Consider the following 21,768-nt stretch of genomic DNA (forward strand, 5'->3'; position numbering starts at 1 on the left):
GAACAATCTTTATCTTAGGTGTGGCTGGGCTAGAGCAGTTTAGAATAAGTTTTCCCCAGTGTGAGCTCAAGAAGCCACAAGCATTGCAGCTGCACTTCAGCCAGTCTTCCCAACTCCATCCCACAGTGCATTGTCTTGTTTCAAATTTGGGAATTACTCCAAATCTCTGCAGCAATGCTGAACCTGCTGGATTGTCCTTCAGAAGTCCCAGAATGGTACAGCATAAGAGTGAGGTATACCCATGAACATTAGTCTGCACTAACTCAATACACAAGGAATTTATTACATTTTGTAAGTGTAGTATAGACTGCAGAGTTACTCTCTTAAGGGTTTGTGTCGTGTGTATGCAGGCCATTTCAAAAGTTAGTGCAAAGTAAACCCTTGTGTTTAGACAAGCCCTAAAACTGTTTGCTTCCCAAGTAAAGGCTAGCGTCAACAGAAACCGTCCAATTTGTGTCATCATAGTCATAGAGCGCACGCGTCTGTCCATACAAATATACCCCTGTGATGTTGTTGATATAATCTGGGACCGTATAGATCATTTTGGCAACCAAGGTCCTGTAGTGGCACCAAATCTTGTATAAAGGGGGTCAAATAAGGTGTCTAAGACAAGGTTATGGTTTGCTGGTTATGATTATGCTGTCTATATGTGTGTATCATTTTTGTAGTTAAAGTTATGAATATTGGTTCTATACTGTCTGTATTTCAAAATCATGCTATGCTTCTGGGTGACACCCCAGACAAGTTGGTGTCAGCTCTGCCTAGCCCGCTTGATGGCCCATTAAGGACCATCAGCTATACGATTGACCCATTGAGAGAAGGCAGATACGCCTTGTGACTCAGCAAAGTATGCAGGGACTTGCCCATGTGACTCCAAACTCCATTTTGCTGTAATTTTCCACAGTAAGAACAAAAAGGTGTTCTTACACCTGGAAAAGACTATAAAGGGCTGATGCCTCATCTCCATCTTGTCTTCATTCCCACTTCTTACCTCTGGAGGGACTTTGCTACACTGAAGCTTTGAACCAAGGACTGAAAGACCCATCCCAGCTGTGGATGTACTCCAGAGACTTGATTTGAACCTGCAGTTTATTCTAAGAACTTTGCCATTACTTTATATAATTGATTCCATTTAACCAATTCTAGCTCTCATCTATATCTTTTTCCTTTTTATGAATAAACCTTTAGATTTTAGATTCTAAAGGATTGGCAACAGCATGATTTGTGGGTAAGATCTGATTCGTATATTGACCTGGGTTTGGGGCTTGGTCCTTTGGGATTGGGAGAACCTTTTTTCTTTTACTGGGGTATTGGTTTTCATAACCATTTGTCTCCATAATGAGTGGCACTGGTGGTGATACTGGGAAACTGGAGTATCTAAGGGAATTGCTTCTGTGACTTGTGATTAGCCAGTGGGGTAAAACCAAAGTCCTCTCTGTCTGGCTGGTTTGGTTTGCCTTAGAGGTGGAAAAACCCCACCCTTGGGCTATAACTGCCCTGCTTTAAGCAATTTGTCCTGAATTGGCACTCTCAGTTGGGTCCCGCCAGAACCAGCATTGTTACACCCCCACTGCTTGAATGCTGCCCACTTCCCTGATGCCATGATCTACACAACTTCCCCTAGCCATTAATCTGCTTAAATTGCTCCTAATGTGCTAAAACAATTTAATCTGTAGTATGGAGGCAGCCTAAATTATGATTCCACATACCATTAGCTCCTGTTAGCATTACCTGTACCCGCATTGCTTCTGTTCCAATTTTACTACAGTACTAATCAGTCCTGATGAAAGGTTGAACGGTGGGGAGACTCTGTTCCTTCTTTTATTGTCCTTTTGAAAGCCAGACCAACGTGAGTGAGCATGATGTGTTCCTCTGCCAATGGGGGAGCAGGGAGGGATTATGTATTTAGCAACTGTACAGTAGAGCAAACCTCATCCTCAGAAATTGTAATTGCCTAAAAGTACAGTGTCATGTTACCAAAGGAAAGGAAAGTCAGTGGATCCACATGCAAATCTTTTAATATCTTATAATGCCCTTTTAAAAATATCATGGCCTTAAGTCTCCTAGCTGTCTGTTAGGTATTGTGGAACTCTTAGAAAATAATCCAACTTGGACTACAGGAGGAGGGAGAAAATAAATTGCATTGCTAACACCACGCAGAACTTCCACGCTCTTACTTTAAACTCTGGGCAAATGATCACTTCCAGATATCAAAATGATGTTTCCTGTCCAGCTATGATCTATTGTGTCACCAGTCAGACTGGATTGACAGGCAGAACTCTCCCATTTGAGAGAGGTGGTTAGAGAGAGCTGCTCTTTGAATTCCTATTAAAAAATCTTCCTGTTTAGTGTTTCTTAACTACATTATTTGAAAGTCTTTTTTAAAAGTCACTGTCTTGCTCTACCATCACCTGCTGAGGACTTGCTAGAGTCTACCACACATCCCTCCTTTCACTCATCTGGCATCCTCTTCTTCTCTTTGTGCAAGAGCAATCTCCTCTGAATCTTCTGCTACTTGGATGAGCCCTCCTAGGTCTTCTGTCCTCATTGACTCTCCAGCTCGTTTCAATTCTAGCCTCAACTTTTTAATTTCTCTCACCTTTTAATTTGTTTACATTTGCAATGACTATATATTGGGTAATTATTTGATTTTTCTGTGCCTCTGTTTCCCTACATGTACAGTAAAATTCTACTTGTCCACCTTAGTGAAGTGTTTTGAGATCTACAGATGAAAAGAACTATCTAAGCGTAGACTTAAGCACGTGTGTAGTCTCTGTTCACATTTACACTGGAGTGAAATCGTATGTTCCCTATTGCACACTGCACAAATTTTCCCCTAGTGATGCAGGGAGTGAAGGGGGCTTCCTCCCACCCTCTTTTGGAAGATACAGTCTTTACAGGAAAATAGCACTCAATAAACGTTTCAAGCCCCATCTGCTCTTCTTGCCCAAGGCCTCTTCCTTCACTCTGATAGTCCTCTAATTTCCATCCTAGGCCTTGGCTACTTCTGGCACCATCCCATCTCAAATACTTCAAACAGATGAACAAAGATAAAATACCCTTTATTACTCCGCCCCCTGAGCTCTGTCCCCCAAGGGAACTGTAACAAATTCCACAGTAATTTCTTCTCCCTGTGGTTCCCTGACCCTTCTGTCCACCTGACCTCCCTCCGAGGCCCTTTTCAGGAGGGAGCATCATTAGGTCTTACTTATTCCTTGTTCCCTGCCTTGCCAGAGGGAACAGGAGCTTTTTTATATGCCTCCCCCTTTCCCAATATGCATTGTTGCAGAGCCTACAACTCCCATTAGGTCTCAGAACTCGAGAGGTGAGGGGGCTATGCTGGGTCTGTAGCCTCCTTAAAAAGCCAACACACCCTGTTACAACTGCATGCAACTGGAAGAGGTCTGATACTCCATCTAGTAGTGGGAGCTTGGAAAAATAGCAAACCATTCACTAGTAATTGACCCTCTTTCTTAATGTTGGAAGATTGTAATTTTTCCAAACTGGAACAAAAAAGAAAGGGTTAAGTTATTTCATGGGTAATGAATGATCTGATTATCATGGCACTGTGGAAGGATCAAAGCTTCTGGAATTCACTAGCTGACTCCCCTAAATTCTACGTGTATCCTATGGAAATGCAGGTGCAGTGCAGCAACTACATGGTAAAAGGTATAACTGCACAAAAATGCCTTAGAATTCTCTAAAGTCTGTCATAGGATTTTGTCATTCCTACCATACAAATTGACCCTAACATGCTGCAGAATTTGTGAGGACCTTCAGTTTTAGAAAAAGTTATGTAACGTGCATATGCATCTATTATCTTTCACTCAGGCTGCCGATTAAAATAAACTCCGCACTCATGAGAGAAACATTTGCTTGGTTTAAACCTTCTAAAATAAATAAAATGAAGAAAAACTGATTCCACAAGGCAGGACTTAAGTTTGCATGAATATAAATCCATCTGAAAATAATTTGGTTTTGCTGCTGAGGAGAAATTACCTTGAAAGTCTGCGGAACTTCCATTGTGAAAATCACTAATCCCTCTAAAATAATGATTTGTGGAAATACGCTAACTGGAGCTGCTCAGTTTAATGACAAACTCCTCTTGCCCATCCCCCCGTTTTGTCAAACTGGGAAAATAAAAACCCAGATTTTCTCTTGATACTATTTTCATTGTCAGCCTCAGACACTGAAGTTCCCAATTTATTAACAGCAGCATTGTGGCATAGACACCATCAGCGCAAGCTTTTTCTACTCTGTCCCGTCTCTGTACCTCAACTCTGATCAACTCCACCTCTGGGAGAGAGTGAGTTGTTAATTCTTCTTTCTCTTTTAGGACTCAGCCCGGTGCTCTTTATATCAATAGACGCCTCTCCATTCCTTCATTGATTAATAAAGCCGGAAGGGATTATGATGTTCATTTAGTCTGACCTTCTGTATAACACAGGGCATAGAATTTCATCCAGTGACTCAACAACTTGTGGTTGAACTAAAGCCCTTTCTTTTAGAAAAACATCCAATCTCAATGGAGAGTCCAAGTGATGGAGAATTTATCTCCTCCCTTGGTCATCTGTTCCCATGGTTAATTACCATTGATTTCAGTGGAAACTGGCTCTGACTCACAGGGCCAAATGCTCCAACCCAACTAATAGAACCAAAAAGCCCAGAACAGAGAAGAACCAGTATGCATTTGTTGCATGGTAGGGGAGGGACAGGGTATAGAAAGACCCCAATTCAGCAAGGTACTTAAGCACATGCTGAACCATTAAGCATGTGAGCAGTTCCACTGAAATTAAAGGGACAACACGTATTTAAAGTTAAGCATGTGCTTAAGAACTTTGCCAAATTAGGATCGAAAGGAGTGGAGAAGTCTGTACCTCCTGCACTTGGTGGATTAGAGCTCTGTGAGTGCTTGATCTGCCCTAGCTCAGAGTGAGGGGTGGGGTTAGGCGAGTGCAGAGGGGAGGTAGTGGCCAGTGAATCCATAGCTACATAGATTTACCGACCTAAACGCCCATTTGAGGCTGGAGACACAGCAGCTGCAGAAGCTACTACAGCCTTGAGAGCTGCCAAAAAGAAGCAGGAGAAGCAGAGAGAGATTTAAAGGGGTCAGATACAAAGTACTACTTTTAATTTTATGTAAAGTTTCTTAATGTAAGAAAAATCTCCCTCTCTCTTTTTGTATACATAAATTAGTTCAGAGCAATGAAAATAACGTATACTGTATTGAGGTGCCTTCATTTACATTTTTAAAATAATTTATTAAGCATCAGAGATGTGAAAATAATATCATCTATGGTCAATAATTGTTAAATGCAAATTTATTTCCTCTCTTCTCCTCTCCTCTCATGTTGAGCTCTCTTGGACTTTCTCCCACATCCTCAGCTGTTTCTTTCCCCTATAGTCCAAATGTTCTGACAGCAACCATGTCTCAGCCGTATTGCAGGTGCATGCTCTGTTCCTGTTTCTCTTGTTCCATGTTATTGACTGAGGTAATGATTCTGCAAATGCTTTGGCATGTTTATAACTCTATGCGTGTGAGTAGTTCAATTGGCTTCAAAGCCACAATCCTACAAACGTAATATTATTTTTATTTTAGATGTAGGTTGCACTTACGGTGCTCCCAAATTCTGCTTTGTCAGACTTCTGCAATCCCATTAATGTTACTGTCTCTACTCATGTGCTTGAAGTAAAGCACATGCTTAAGTTTTTTCAGGCTTGGGATCTTCACTGTAAAATATACTGGATAACTCATGTATATGTAAAGCATAACTGTTAGCATTGGTCTGGGAACCTTAACTTCTGCATTTCCTGACCTTGTTTTAATTTTAACTTTAATGTTGCACTTTTTTATATTTTTAAGACCAAAAAAGTTCCTGTATGTGTCAGTGGCAGTCACCTAGCTGTTCTGCCTGTGTTTTGTAGATGGATTTTTAACTTATATTTGCCGTCCAGAGCTCTGAAATTCAGAATAGTGGGCAGAATGGGAGCTTTGACTTGCAAAATACTTGATCAGGATTTTAATTTATTTATAAAATCTTACAGCAGTTAAATTAGTATCTATCTATATTCTCCCATACTCTCCCTGGTCATCACAGCCAGTGTCCTTACTGCCATTCCATAGTCATATAATAATTAATATTTCGGTGAGCAGGTTTTCATGATGTGGTGGTAAAAACATGGGAGCTATGTCTTCCCTAGTGCTTGCATGCTCTGAAGTGTCCCTAGCCTCTGTTTGCCAGAATCTGGAAATGAGTGGCAGGGAATGGATCACCTGATAATTACCTGTTCTGTTTATTCCCTCTGAAGCACCTGGCCCTGGCCACAGTCAGAAGACAAAATACTGGATTGGATGGGCAATTGGTCCGACCTAGTATGGCCGTTCTTATGTTGCATTGTTGTTAGTACCAGTGTAGTTGCACCAGCACTGAGAAACAGATTAGAATATCATTTTACTTAGCAGTCAATGAGCAGGTTTCCCATTTATTGGACCCATATATCCATTTCAAGTTATTATAGGATAAACTTTTATTAGTTACCTGGTAAAGTTACTTTAGAAGTATAATAAATAATTTTCTTTAGAAGGAGGAGAAAATGTTTTCACTATTAAGTAGTCTTTACAAGCATTGGTGTATTTGATACAGGTATTTATGTAAGTTTTCCACAGGGCCATTCTAATGAGTTGTGTAAGCTTCATTAGTTTCAGAATCATAAGAAAATTTTCTTATGCTCACCAAACTTCAGGGCCCTGCTGTAAATCCCAGTCATACCCTGTGCTAGGTTGCAGAGAGATCTCTGAAGGACATGTGCTTATTTGATCAGATTTTTAATATCAGGTGTTCTTTCATTGTCATTGACTTTCTCATTTGGTTATTAAGGTTGGATTCAGTGCACACAACAGTTTTAAAATTAATTCAAGGCAGCATGTGTGTGGGGAGGCGGTGAACAATGCAGGTTGTTTAGGTTTATATTAACATATAGGTTTATATTAAAAACATTTGTCACTTCAGATCACATTTTTTGTTCTGCTATTTTGAAGGATCACCGATACCAGTGGGCATTGATGTGCAGGTGGAAAGTATTGACAGCATTTCAGAAGTTGACATGGTAAGTTTTATCACTTAAATCCTGTTACTAAAACTGATGGAAGACAGAATTGTAACCAAAACTCTGGGATCACATAGGCTTCAGAAATAACCCTCCAAGATTCTGATGTAGAACCAATATAGTTAAATAAGTAGAATCCTACGAGGTTATATTGTCATCTTGATACATTAAAGTTATTTCCATTGAAATTAATAGATGTTACATGTGAATATGTGTTAAATGTCTCCTATGTACCAAGAGACAAAGCGCTTAATGGCCTGATTTTTCAAAAGTATTGAGCACTCCGTAGTTCCTGTTAAGTTCAGGGGGAGTTCCTCGGTGTCACACATCTTTGAAAATCACTCTGCAAGCCCTTAGCTTGTGCAGGTCCTGTGCACAGAGGCAACTTTCATTCATTCTGCATCACAGCTTTATGTCCTTGACTTGCACTAAGAGGTTTTCTCGCTCAAAGACATAATGCCTACACTGAGCCTTGTGTCCCTCCATTGCTATAGCACTGGTGTAGTATCACTGGGGCTAGCAGTGGTCTAAGTGGTAGTGTATACTGGCCACCCGCATTTTTACCACTATGCCATACAGACCTACTGTTAGTTGGTAGGCAGATGCCAGTATCTGGTACACACTAGTGCATCATTGCTAGTTCAGCTGCAATAGTAACACAGCAGTGGTGGAAGAATCTGCCAAAAACCTTACTATGCACACACTATTGGAGAGGGAAAACCTCTTACTGCTAGTCAAGAACATGAAGTTGTGAATGCATCCTGTTCATACCATATTCACAGCTTCACTTACATTATTGCTGCGTTGTTCAATCCTAGAATGACCACACAGGTTAACGCTGAATAAAGAGCACATTTACAATATTAAATTCTCACTTCAAAGGCAGTTTTAGGCCATAGGCCCTGATCTTGGTATGGGGCCCATTACTCTCATGTGGAATCCCACTGAAGTAAGTGCGATGCCACAAGAGCTCAGAGGTCCATACTAGTAGATCACATTACAGGATCAGAGCCTAAATATCTTTTGAATTCCTTTTTCACTGTAATTATTCCAACAAAATAAACTGCGCAATCAGGCTAGGCTTGCACAGTAAAGCACATAGCAGTCAGATTATGGAAAAGCTATAACCATATTTGCAACTTTACCTCTTTCTCTTTCTGCACGTGCATAACAATTCACTGTGCATTCCAATATACTCTGCATTCGTGCACATCCTATGTCTCAAATAATATAACATAGTAAAATATATTTTTACAATCTTTGGTACACATTTTTGTCCTACTAGTTTACTTATATATGAAATTCATGATATTGCATGTATTTTATTTATTTATTTATTTTATAAAATGCACTGATCAAAAACTAAATGCAGATGAGATTTTTACAAAATGTATTAATTAACAAACTTTACAGATTGACTCAGTGTTCATAAAGGATTCTCATTATTCTTTTGTTAATGCCCAAAGGGGAAAGGAATCTCACTTCATCCTGGCAAAAGCCTGTATATATTCCAAACCCCAAAAGATCTTTTGTTCTTCTTTGCCTTTAGAGTCAGAATGGGATTTTCAAGGTAAATACATTTTCCAAGCCAAAGATACTGAGGACAAAAAGTTATAATGGAAGCTGACTGCAAATATAACAACAGGGGCTGCCACCTCTCCATAATAAGTAGGCCTTGTAGCATAGCATGGATATTGGTAAACACTGACCCTGTCTACATTGCTCAGAAAAACTCTGTTATAAGTTCATGACTCCTTCATGTTACCTGAGTACAATAAACACAAATCATTTGTGTCCACACAGCAGTGTCTTTCCACAGACCAACCATGTGTGCATGTTCACACCTATCCCACTGCCTAACTGAGTTTTTATCAATTCAGTCTGGGAAATCTGATCAGCTATATTGTAGTGCCCCAGCAGGAGCTGGAGTGCCCAGAGGACAAAGGGGTATTGTGCTCCAGAATGTCGTAGCGCCCAGAGAGCTAGGAGAGAGGAGAACCAACCAGTCAGGTAAACAAATGTGATTAGTGGGTCTTGTCTACACAACAAAATAAGTGTTATGATCTGCTTACTGGAAGGAAACTATGTTGCTAGTTTAGGCCCCGGGCATAGGGACATATGCTAGTTGTCACAGCTTACTGACTGCATATTAGCCATCTTGTGCATGCACACAAATCCAGTGTAGAATTTAGCATCAACCATGCAATTAATTAGGTACAAACTCAGTTAATAGTATGGACAGGCTCAGTTGGGCCATTTACAAGCAGCCCAGTCAGAAAGTGAGGTGGAATTGCCATTTGCACGTGGCATTACAACAGAATAATTTGAGAATTTCATTCTACTTCACTGTAAATGGAATGTCAATATATCCAAGCTCATTATGAGCCGGTACCTGTGTGTGACTATATATGTATTACCAAAAAAAGAAAGTATGTTAAAAGAACATTAAGGTTGCAAAGTCAAGCACTGAAAAGTTAGGAAATGCCAGAATTAAGTTTGCCTGTGCAATCATGTCTTTGTTAGGGAACAGAGTACTCACAAGAACTAGGTTGTACACCATGTGCAATTCAGTGGGTCTCTTGCCATTTTGGTTGTTAGTTCCCAACACATACTTCACCACTCATCCTACTTGAGCATTAAAGTCACCTATCACAAGGAGTAAGTCATGTTTAGGTATTCTGTCATCTTTATCCTCATCGCTAAGTTCCTTTGGTGGACTATAGCACTATATGATTGACAGCTTTAGGAATCTGGTTTGGATTCTGGCATATAGGATGCGTTGGTTAATAGGTTCCTACATTGATGAGTGATTTTTCCACAGAATCGGTCATAATGAGTGCTACTCCTCTGAGTGTTTGCTTTCACTACAACCTGAGTAAATGAAATATTTCTTCTCTTTCTTGAAGTCCTTCTCATATACACTTATCAATTTGCTCTCAGTGATACCCAGGATTTCAAATCTATAATTGTCCATCTCCCTCATGAGCTGTGAGATCTTTCATGTTTGAAACATTGTTCTTGTAACCCTTCTGCCAGGTGGAGCCGTCAGGGCTGGGTTCAATATCTAGGGGTTTCTTTTCAACAGTACAACACAGAACCTGCTTGAGCCTCCACCCAGTAACCTGGGAAAATTACACCCCACCCCTGGTCACCTCTGAGAGGCAATACTTCCCCTCTTGGAAGCACAAAGTCTGAGTGTTGAAAAGAAACTTTTAATGAAAGGAGAGAAGTCACCTGACGTTAATTAGGGAAAATGCCACAAGGAGGATTCATAATCATAAAACAGTGAGCAGGACACCCACCCCAGAGTGCATGGGGCAGTACCTTCTACCTCACGGTCCTGAGTTCTACAAGCAAAAGTTCCTTTTCTGTGCCCCGCTCTGCTCCCTCACCATACCCCGCTCACAGTGATTGTCCTTAGTCAGTGAGGACCCAGGGTTCAGAGGTGCATCTGTGTGAGTTCACCTCCCACTCAGGGAAGAAGGCACCTGCTTGCTCCACCATCTGAGCACTTGCTCTGACTGGCCACCCTGCCAGCCGCTCATTCCGCTCCCGCAGGCCGATTGCTCGCCACTCTTGCCTCTCTGCTGTGACCTCTGCAGGTCAGTCTCTTAGTGATGGTCAGCTTTTAGTGATTTTCAACTTTTAGCAGGCTGGGCAGAAATGCTGTCCCATCACAAGTGGTTTCAGCTCTCATTTAAGCACTTAAAATAACAGAGGCTCCTAATGGAGACTATTTAGCTCTATCTTTGAAGAGTGGGGAGGAATAGGTTAAACCAGACTGGGGACCCTTAGGGAGAATCTACACCTCCTGGGACACCTGTCCCCTCCCCTCTTACTTTCATAGGGCTCTGGCATTCAAGCCCCTGGCTTAATGAGGTCCTTTCAGCTGCGGGTGACTTGCTCATTTGGGACAGGTTAAGCACAGTTCTGCTCCCCTTTATTCATACAACACTGATAACAGCATTTCACTATCCTTGCATTCAGTACTAGGCAAGGGTCATGGGTTCCAAAACTGTGTGAATGAAGAGAGGCTGGGGACAAGTATTAATACTTGGTGGCATGGGCCCCTTGGTGAGGGCCTTACATGCTAATTGCACTTCCTCCTCTCTCCACTGTGGAATATCAGAGCTAATTTTGATTTCATTAGAAGTCTAGTTATAGGCTGCTGAGCTCAGTTTGGGCTGACAGTGCACCAGCACTGGGGCTCCCCTACTACAAGCTGAATTCACCTAAGAGCTGAAATCACTGAGTGTTGTGTTAAGTAGTGGGGGAGCCTGAAGATATATTGTGGAGCAGTTTGCGGGACGGCTGTGAAGCAGTTCGACGCGGAGCAGTGTGTGGATGGCAGGAGCTGCTTGTTGGGCCGTGGAGCTGAGCGAAGGAGTTCGTGGGGTGGCTGGCGGAGCAGAGCGGAGCGCAGCTGAGCGAAGGAGTTCGTGGGGCGGCTGGCTGACGGAGCGGAGCGGAGGAGTTCGTGGGGCGGCTGGCGGAGTGGAGCGCAGCTGAGCGAAGGAGTTCGTGGGGTGGCTGGCGGAGCGGAGCGCAGCGGAGCGAAGGAGTTCGTGGGGCGGCTGGTGGAGCGGAGCGCAGCGGAGCGAAGGAGTTTGTGGGGCTGCTGGCGGAGCAGAGCGCCACTATGGAGCTATGGGGCTGTCAGCTTCAGATCATGTAAGGTGCCTCTTACCCCCGTCCCATTTCCACCCAGGTTGGGAGGTAAAGCTCCGCAGATAAACTTTCGAACTCTGGGGCTGCCCTGACCAGGGACAGAGACTTTTGGGGCATTGGACTTTTGGGACTTTGGGTGATTTGGGGTTGCTGGACTCAAGAACCAAAGGGAAAAGGGCATGCCCCAATTTGCCTGGGGTGGGTTTTTTTTTGCTCATGGGTTGTGTTATGAATCCTGTTGGTGGTGTTTCCCCAACATAATGCCACATTGTTTCTCTCTGTTATTAAAAGGCTTTTGCTACACTCAGACTATGTGCTTGCGAGAGGGGAAGTATTGCCTCTTGGAGGCGCCCAGCGGGGGTGGTATATATTTGTCCCAGGTCACTGGGTGGGGGCTCGAGCCAGCTTGCATTGTGTTATTGGAATGGAACCCCTAGATATTGAACCCGGCCCTTGCCTAGCGAGTGCTACTTAGTTGATGGTGAATCCCTCCATCATAACAAAAGGCCACGTACAGTTCCAAGCACAGTTCCCATAATCAGGGTAATAACAATTTATTCTTCCTGCCCCAATAACAGAGACACTGGGGATCCCACAGCAGCCAAAGTGACCATTTGGGCAGCTATGGTCTCATTCTAGGCGTGGTGGGTGTGCCTATGCAAATGAGATCGGCCCCTGAAGTTCTTTTCCACAACTTGCCACACCTCACCACCAGATGTCAGGGTGGAGCTCATCCTGACACTGCTTACACTAAAGTGATTTGTAACCCAGCACCAGCCAAAGTTGATCACTTTGAGCAACACTGCTCTATCTGCTGGATATCTAAGCAGAGTTACATGTGTTCATGTAAATACAGTTTGCTTGCTGTTAGGGGAGAGTTCATTCAGACCCTGCTTACATTCTCAAGTTCCAGTAACCAACTCTGAAGTGTTTTCTTGCTGCCAGCATCAAACCAGGATCCTGGTTTCCAGAGATTTGCTTTTACCAGAAGCCCTTCATATAGCATGAGGAGCTGGCAGTGTTCATTTTTACTGGGACAGTAGCCTGATTCCATTTCTAAAACCAGTGAGGTGTTTTTACATGACTAGGTGGTTTGCTTTGCACTCAGCCCTCCCCACTTTATCAGGGCTTGGGACGAGCAGCCACAGCAAGATGAGGTTAAAAACAAAGAAACATGGACTTCACCAAATGGCAGAATAAAAAATCAGATTGACCACATCTGCATTAGCTGGAAATTCAGGTCATCTGTCCAAGACATAAGGGCATATCGAGCAGCAGTTGTCAGCAGCACCCACAATTTTTGCATTGCTAACCTCAAATTAATATTGAGAAAGAGCAACCTTACACAGAAAGCAGTAAAGAAAATCAACAGTATACAACTGAAAACAAAAGAGTACTGCAAGAAATTCCAGCTTCAAATAAGGAACAGATTTGAGGCATTGCCAGAGGCAGAGGAAGGTGAAAGACAGAATGGACCTGGATAGGCAATGCTCAGAGACAGTGTGATTCAAACTGCAGTAGTCACAGTTGGGTGCATTGTCAGGACACCTTGGTGAAGTTTTGATAAGATGTAACAATGTCCTGTACATCAGCGGAATAGAAGAAGAAGATGGAGAAATGAGAGAATAAGTTCGTATATTTCTGGAAAATAAAGATCAGTTTTTCACAAAAAACCCCCCCAAAAAACAAAAATCATAGAGCAAGAATTGGATAAACCAAAAGACATGCTGTCTTATTGAGGAATGAAAAGTATTGAAAGGAAAACTGAATGCTATGATCAATAAAATATTGGAAAAGGCAAAGGAGGAGTATAAGAGAACAGACAAAGAAATGTAAGGAAAGATAAACGGAGATAGGCTGAAGACCTAGCAGTTGAAATCAAAACTGCTGCCATGGTAAGAAACCACAGAGCTGTTTACCAGATGATTAAAGCCCTGTATAGAGATTTCAAAATAGGACATGGATCAGTAAAAAGCAAAAATAGAAAAATGCTTACAACTGAGATAGAACAAAAAACCGATGGGCAGAGCATTTCTTAGAAGTCCTCAGCAGACCCCGTTCCACCTCAGCAACAGACTTTGATGGAACATGGGAATCTGATCAACTTGACATTAATATATGTCCAACAGAGATATCAGAAGTACAGGCTACAATCAAAAACCTGAAAAGAACCGCCAAAGTGGCTGTAACAAATAGCAAAAATGCTAAAAGTACTTGATACCACCATCCTAAGGAAATTGACAGAGCTGTTCAATGAAGTTTGAGGAAAAAAGACCACCTTCTGAGCATGAAATCATTGTCGGAATACCCAGAAAGAGTGATCTTATTGACTGTAACGACTGGAGAGGAGTTATATTACTCTCTGTTGCAGGGAAAGCATTCTGCAGCATGATACCACAAAGGATGAAAGAGGCAGTGGATGCAAAGCTTAGAGAAGAACAGGCTGGATTCAGGTCCACGAGATATCGTGTAGATCAGATATTCGCACTAAAGGGTCATCATAGAAGAATGGATAGACTGGCAAGCTCCCATCTTCATTAATTTAATTGATTTTCAAAGAGTATTTGACAGTGTGCACTGACGTACATTGTGGAATTCTCTTTAGTCTGACAAAAGCCCAGCTAAAGTTGTCAACATCATCAAGGCCTGGTACAGAGATGCAAAGTGCTCTGTAAGAGTGAACAACCAGACAACAGTGTGGTTCAGTGTAGACACTCGTGTGAAACGGCTGCATTTCATGTTCACTGTTGTTTGGCATTGCCATAGACCGGATAATGAAGAAGTCTGTTAGCAACACAAATGGCAGGATAGATGGTAAATGGCTAGAAGATCTTGATTTTGCAGATATTGTGCTACTGAATGATATCCCTGAAGCCACGGGGGGCTCTGTGGGTGCTCAGGGTGGGTCAGGTCAGGGATGCTGCGGGTGGGCAGACTGGGGGGAGCCACGAGCCTGCCAGCCCCGCCCCCAGCACCAGCGTGGGTCCTGGGCTGCTCGCCCCTTGAGCACATGTGGCATCCCCTGGACTGCCCACCCGCAGCATCCCTGGCTTGACACCCCCCCCAAGCACCCGCAGTGCCCCCCACAATCACCCATGGCACCCCTAGGTTATCTCCACCCACCCCCAACATTTAGTCGGGGTATATAGTACAAGTCATGGACAGGTCATAGGCCGTGAATTTTTGTTTACTGCCTATGACATGTCCATGACTTTTACTAAAAATACCCATGACTAAAATGTAGCCTTATTCATAACCAACCAAGAGATCTGAGAAATCAGCAGGTTGTTTTTACCAGCATCAGAAGGAAACACTGGACATATTCAGTGTATGTATTCTGGGTGCCAGTACACAGACTCCCATCTGTAGCTGTCACATGGAAACCAATTGGTATGAGGAAGTGAGGATGCCCAAGAGAAATCTTAAGAACTCTTAGCAAGGAGGGCAAAAGAGTTGATGGCAACTCCATAGAGCAAATGGAAGCAGCAGTAAATGAGAGAGGGGAATGGAAGACACCGGTTTGCACTCCGTACACCAACACTGGTGTGAGAGAGATATTTTTAAAAATGGAACCGTACTTTGGGCCCCTTGTGTATATGCATGATGATAGATACTATCTTTAATTACATGATCACATGCTATTTTTTTCCCCACAGGACCCATGCCTCATTCAGTGCACAAGATGGACCTGCTCTGGAGATGGCTCAGGGTTGTGTAACGAAGGAGACTGTTGTCTGTAGTACCGTTGTCTTATTTGTTGCAGAAGCTGAAAGATGTGTGTTGAATGAGGCAGGGGACTGTAGGAAGAGAAAGGATGTTCTGATGGTTATGGCAGTTTGAATGTTCCCTGGAGAAATGGATTTTATCTCTGCATATGTAATATTGGGCAATTCACTTAAATCAGACTTTTCAAAGATGGTCACTAATTTTGTATTCCTCATTTTCTCAGTGCCTTGCTTGAGACCCTGGGGTCTGTTAAGGCTAATTCCCTACTGTGGCACTTCGAGTACAGAAGGTGAGGGCCCTCAAGGAGTTTAACAATTAATACTGGCCACTCCAGGCTTATATTAAACTCCCAAGGTTACAGCTTTTCTCTGACCTTGGGTTGGTAGATGCTGTCACCACCCAAGTGCAAAACCCCTTTGAGAACCCAGGAGGGTACACTTGGAAATTCCTTCCTGTGGGGTTCCCTCAAGCCCTTTCATCCCCACTCCGGAGAAGAGCTGAGGGGGAAAAAAAAAAAAGGAAATCAGCTGTTGCCACCAGCTAATTAAACAACACGTGCACAAACCTCTTAAGACACAAAAATCCAATTTTGTTCTTAAAAAGGTAAATTTTATTAATAAAAAAAGAAGAAAATACATCTGGGAACTTAGGTTTTTGCTATATTAAAAAAAACCCTACAAGGATTAAGCATCAAGAATAGCTCTCTTGAGGTCCAGCTTAAAGGTTACAAGCAAAACAAAAGCACCTGGGGTTAGCACAGAGGAATCCACAAGTCGGAAAGAAATAAAAGGGATAAATGTCATAGCGTCTTCCTAGACATTTCCTGATCTACTTACATATCTGGGGGTTTAGATTAGTAGTTTCTAGGTATGATACTGATGATTTTTCATACCTGGCCCAAGCTTCTCACAGCGTAACTGCTCCCTGTCTGCCTCTCCCCGAGAACAACAACAGACAGACAAAAGGGGGGTCTTATTTCAATTTTAAAAAGTTCTAGCCTTCCCATTGGCTTTTTTGGCCAGGTGCCCACTCACTTCCTTTTACCTATGGATAGCAGTGAGACTTTTTAACCCTTTATAGGTAGAGCAATTAGAGAATAGCTACTAAGAGGGATTTTATAACTGCTGGCTGGGTGGGTGTCCATAAAAGGGAGCTACCCTCGCCCCCTTCATTTTCACAGGGTCTAATCTGAACAAGTGCTGAGCACTCACATCTGCAGCTGAAGTCAATAGGACCTATAATTTGACCATTTGCAGTCTTAATAATGTTCTTTAAGCATAGTCTGTGTGTGTATAATTTCCTAGGCTTTTAAAAAAAGCAAACTGAAAAAAAACAGAAATTCCATCATGTGGTATCCTATTGACACCCACATGGTTCATCAGCAGGGTTGGAACCTTTAGATCAGGGGTTCTCAAACTGGGGGTTGGGACCCCTCAGGGGGTCGTGAGGTTTTTACACAGGGGGTCACGAGCTGTCAGCCGCCACCCCAAGCCCTGCTTTGCATCCAGCATTAATAATGGTGTTAAATATAGAAAAAAGTGTTTTTAATTTATAAGGGGGGGTCACACTCAGAGGCTTGCTGTGTGAAAGGGGTCACCAGTACAAAAGTTTGAGATCCACTGCTCTAGATCCACTGCACAGACGTTTGCCACTTGAGCTAATAGAATAACTGATAGCAGTAGCGTGTTGCTATCCTCTGTGTGGATCAGCAGTAGAAGAGAATGAGACCCCGGCTTTGCCAGTGGGTTTCACAGATATTTTCTGCAACAGAAAAATGGTGAGACTCGGGTATCTTGGTTTCCATTCTAGGCTGTGGAGGAGGAGTGTGTTCCAGTGGTGGACAGACTCTTCTGCTCATTTCCTCCAAGTGTGGCCACTTCTGCCCCATCCCTTCCAACCTGTCCCAGTCCCATCTCTTCCCCACCCCCGGCTCCTTGTCCTAGTCCCATTCTCCTCACCTAGCCAATCCCAGATTCTGTTCCTCAGGCTTCTCATTCTAGTCTCCTTGCCCAGCAAATCCTAGTCTCACTCCTTGGGACTCCTCATACCAATCTCCTCCTAGCTCCCACTCCCAGTCTTCTTGCCAGCCATTCCCAGTCCCCTGGCTCCTTGTCCACAGGTTCCTTTCCCAGCCAATCTCAGTCCCCCACACACCCTGATCTGTCTCTCTACTCCCTGCTTCCAAATGCCCCTTTCCCCCAAATCTCTCTTCCCAGAGTTATCCTCCAGTCTCAGTGTCCCTGCCTCCCCTGACTCCTTGTCTGAGTCTCTTTTCCTAACTAGTCTCAGTTCTTCTCCCTTGGATCCTGGCTTCTTGTCAGATCTGTCTCCACACACGCTCCACCTCCTTTTCCTCACCCACTGATTCCCAGTTTGTCTCTTTGCCCTGCCAGTCTCAGTTTCCAGAGCTCCTCATACAATTGCAGCCTCTCTACTCCCACTGGCTTCCAGCCCCTCCCCCTGTTCCCTCCCCAGCTCCTAGTCCTAGTTTCCCTCCCCACACTTGCCAGCCTCTGGTCCTAATCTACTCCCCCGACTTCTCCTCCAGCTCTCCAGGTTTGGCTTTTGTCCCCTCTCCATTTGACTCAAGTGGCCGCTTCCTCCATACTGTTTGGGTGTCAGCATGTGGGGTCATTGAGAGCACAGTAGAACAGGCCCCCTGCTCTCAGTTCAGGTGCTCAGCTCCACTCTGGCCTGGAGCTGCCTTTACAGGGTAAGTCCACTTCACCCTGTCTGGATGATGCTCAGTTACTCTGTGGGGATGGTGCACATGTAGTCTCCTCACACTTAAGAACTGTGAAGGGATGGGGGGGGGGGGGGGGCGCTCAGGGCACATGGAATCTTCCGGAAATTTAGCTGCTCAAAATCTAAGATGTCTCTGCTTAGCATGTGCAAACTGACATTTTTCAAAGTCTTATAATTTGGCCAAATTTGGGTAGATTTTTAAAGGAACGGCCAAAGACACATCCCTGACACAAAGGCCACCCCTTGCCATATTTCAAATTCTCCAAAGAAAGGGGGTACTGAAGCTTTTCATAGAAAAAAAATTAACATTGCAAAATAACATATTTTTCCTTAGCCTTGGAAATGATTTTGGCTAAAGTTCTCCAAAAAAAAAAAAAAAAAAAAAAAAAAATTCATTTTGAGGCAGAGACTCAATTTCAGCTGAAGTTTGGCTAAGTTATAGGACACACACAGGTTCTTATAAGGGAAATGTTGGGCCACATTAATAATAGGTGGTGCTGCCAGCCTCACCTGTAATAGTATGTGTACACAAATCCATTCATTCATTGTGAGTTCTAATATGTTATTCAGGGTCCAGGTGCCAATAGGTTACATTTTACATTTTTGAGTCAAATTTTGATTTTAGTTACCGTGGTGCAAATCTGGTGTAACATTCATGTAAATCTACTGGGTTAACTTGAAATCAGAATTTGTTCTTGTATATTTTAGATAATACGAACTCATTTATTGGCTGCAGATGATAAAAATGAGGCGTTAATGTGACATCAAGAGAAAACAGCAAAAAGTTCAGTGGAAGAGCTGTAGAGCAATTTCAGTTGCTTTTATCCTACTTACTAAAATGCTATTTTCTTTTGGGGACTGTTTTATACTTTGGGCCCAATCCAACAGCCCATTGAAATCAGTGGTAGTTTTGTTTGTGTAAGAAAGAAGTATGGGCTTCAAAATCAGGCCCTTTGTTGGCTGAACTGTAAGTACCACCTAACCGGGGCAAACAGCAGACATCTCAAAATATCTTCCATCTGTGTTGTGCTCTCACTGCATGGCTTTGGTTTGGCTCTCTCTGGTTTGAGAAGTCTGCTCCTGAAACCCAGAGCAGAAGTAGTTCAAAGTCATCAAGTTTTGATTAGGTGTACTGGTTATTATTGCTGTATTCAGAACCAGGAAAACACACACACATCTCTTCCTCTTAATTTTCTTTATGCAAAGGACTTCACGATGACCTTATACCTCAGACATTACTGGAAGGATGAGAGGCTTTCATTTCCTAGTACCAAAAACAGAAGCATGACCTTTGATGGAAGACTGATCAAAAAGATCTGGGTACCTGATGTATTTTTTGTCCATTCCAAAAGATCTTTCATCCATGATACAACTATGGAGAATATAATGCTCCGAGTGTACCCTGATGGCAATGTACTCTTCAGCCTAAGGTAAGGACAGTTATCCCCCCTATAACTATCAGCAGCAAAATGCTACAGGATTGCCTCCTGCCTGAGCAGAGCAAGCTCAGAAGTTGTCGAACTGAGAAATTATCTGAGATCCTTGTGGTTAAATATGGAGTTTTCAAAGTGGTTTATTTTTTTATCTGCCCAATATGTTGGGGTTGTCACAGGTTCTGTTGTGTATAAGGTGGCAGCTCAGGGCTGACGAAAAGTCACATTGGTCCTTTCCAAATAAGGAAATAAGGGACCTTAAACACCTCCTCAAGATTCAGAGATGTGGATCGGCATTAATCCCTGTTTTCACTAAGGTGACCCTAGGAACTGGTGACTACCTGTTTGTCAATACCTAAGACAAGCTCTGTGTCAGCTAACGTGATTTTCCAAGTATTTGAAATTCCTAGTTTACCACTATGAAAATAAATCCAGAATTGACATTACAGCTTATAAAATTTCCTTTCATTCCCCTGTTAAACATTTTCTGTAGTTTGTGTGGTGGGATGGTGGGAATGTTTACATCTTGTTCATTTTTTTAAAATTTATACGTAAAGACATCAGATATAAGAGATTGCTACTATTAAAAAACTACTACTGTTAATGAGAGAGACAAGGTGGGTGAGATAATATCTTTTACTGGACCAACTTCTGTTGGTGAAAGAGACCAGCTTTCGAGCTCCACAGAGCTCTTCAGACCTTTGAAAGCTTGTCCTTTTTACCAACAGAAGTTGGTCCAGTAAAAGATATTACTTCACCCACCTCGTGTGTCCCATATCCTGAGAGCAACACTGTATACTACCATGAATGTCAATGGCTATATTAATATTGCAGTACTTCTTGTGCATTTCTGTCCAGTGATTGTAATAAAGTCAGAAATTGCTAACAGAGAACAAAATTCTCCCCTTGGCTCTGCATTAATGATGTCAGCCCTGAAATTTTCTCTCCATGGTACATGCACAGCATTGCCACAATATCAATAGGAGTTCCACACAAACAATCAGAGCAGATTATTGGAGTTGATATCAACTGTGCAGCACTTAGAATTGTTAAAGAAGCCCTAATTTCCCTACAAGAAATTGGTAATGTTTTAGACAATAGCTGCATCATTAAACTTCCCCTTATTATCTGCAATGTATCGTTTATTTTTTATTGAGGAGTCTTATGTACATTGTATGACGTCGCAGAGATGATCTTAATGGATGAAATTTTCCCCAGCGCAGGGGCCTGTGAACTACATAAATCCCATTTAATCTGGACTTAAATAGTGCATAGGCCTTGTATTGGCCCTCTGCATAGAGATGAAATTTCATAGATTCCTACACCAGAAAGGACCATTGCAACTGTCTATCTAACCTCCTGTATAACATAGGCCACAGAGTAAATATAGGCCACAGAATAAATTTAGAGGCACAGCGATTATTACTTCCCCCGCTACCTGACACCAATAGTTCTGAGATCTCCCCAAGCATTTCAGTTATTTGTCTGGAGAGTAGTAGTCAAATATATGTATATGCATGCGTGCACACACAGACACACACACATAATGTTTAAACAGATTGCAAGATTTTTATGTCTGCCAATCACAGAGTCCGTTAGGAGACTGTCTGCTTTCAATTTAGTGCAGTATATTTCCTTGTGTGAAATCGATCAAAGGAAACATTCTTTGGTTTCGAAAAGCTTTATAGTGATTAAGGTCATACAGTGTGTCTATAGTCTTTGCTATATTAATGCCTGTCTTCTTAAAGAATCATATGTTCATAAAAAGCATCTTTTGATATCACATCCTAGGTTAGGATGTAATCCAAATCCTTATTTGTGGAAAATGTGCATAGTCCACAGATTTATCTAAAACGTCCAGAATCTAGGATTTCATGTTTTTTAAAAAAAATTCTTGATAATCTTATCTTCATTCTATCAATCAGTCAATATACAGCTGCTGGTTTATTGAATCTTCTGCAGCTACATAGACTGAAACAACTGCACCCACAGAGGTACAAATTTTATACATTATTTTAAAGTGTCAACTTCAAAGCCTTATTTCAATCACATAAATTCCTACACTTGTAAACATCCATCCACAATGCAG

The 21,768-nt window shown here is 42.4% G+C and overlaps 1 protein-coding gene across 1 annotated transcript in view; it reads left to right on the forward strand.

Moving 5' to 3' along the window:
- GABRR3 (gamma-aminobutyric acid type A receptor subunit rho3) overlaps positions 1 to 21,768 on the forward strand; it is a 46,086-nt gene that overhangs the window by 9,513 nt on the left and 14,805 nt on the right. Inside the window, exons 3-4 of the mRNA XM_077816395.1 lie at positions 7,040 to 7,107; positions 19,453 to 19,676. Of these exons, the coding sequence (XP_077672521.1) occupies positions 7,040 to 7,107; positions 19,453 to 19,676 (292 nt within the window). The remainder of the gene's footprint in view (positions 1 to 7,039; positions 7,108 to 19,452; positions 19,677 to 21,768) is intronic.

Source organism: Eretmochelys imbricata, chromosome 1, assembly GCF_965152235.1.
Source record: "Eretmochelys imbricata isolate rEreImb1 chromosome 1, rEreImb1.hap1, whole genome shotgun sequence".
Classification (NCBI taxonomy): domain Eukaryota; kingdom Metazoa; phylum Chordata; order Testudines; family Cheloniidae; genus Eretmochelys; species Eretmochelys imbricata.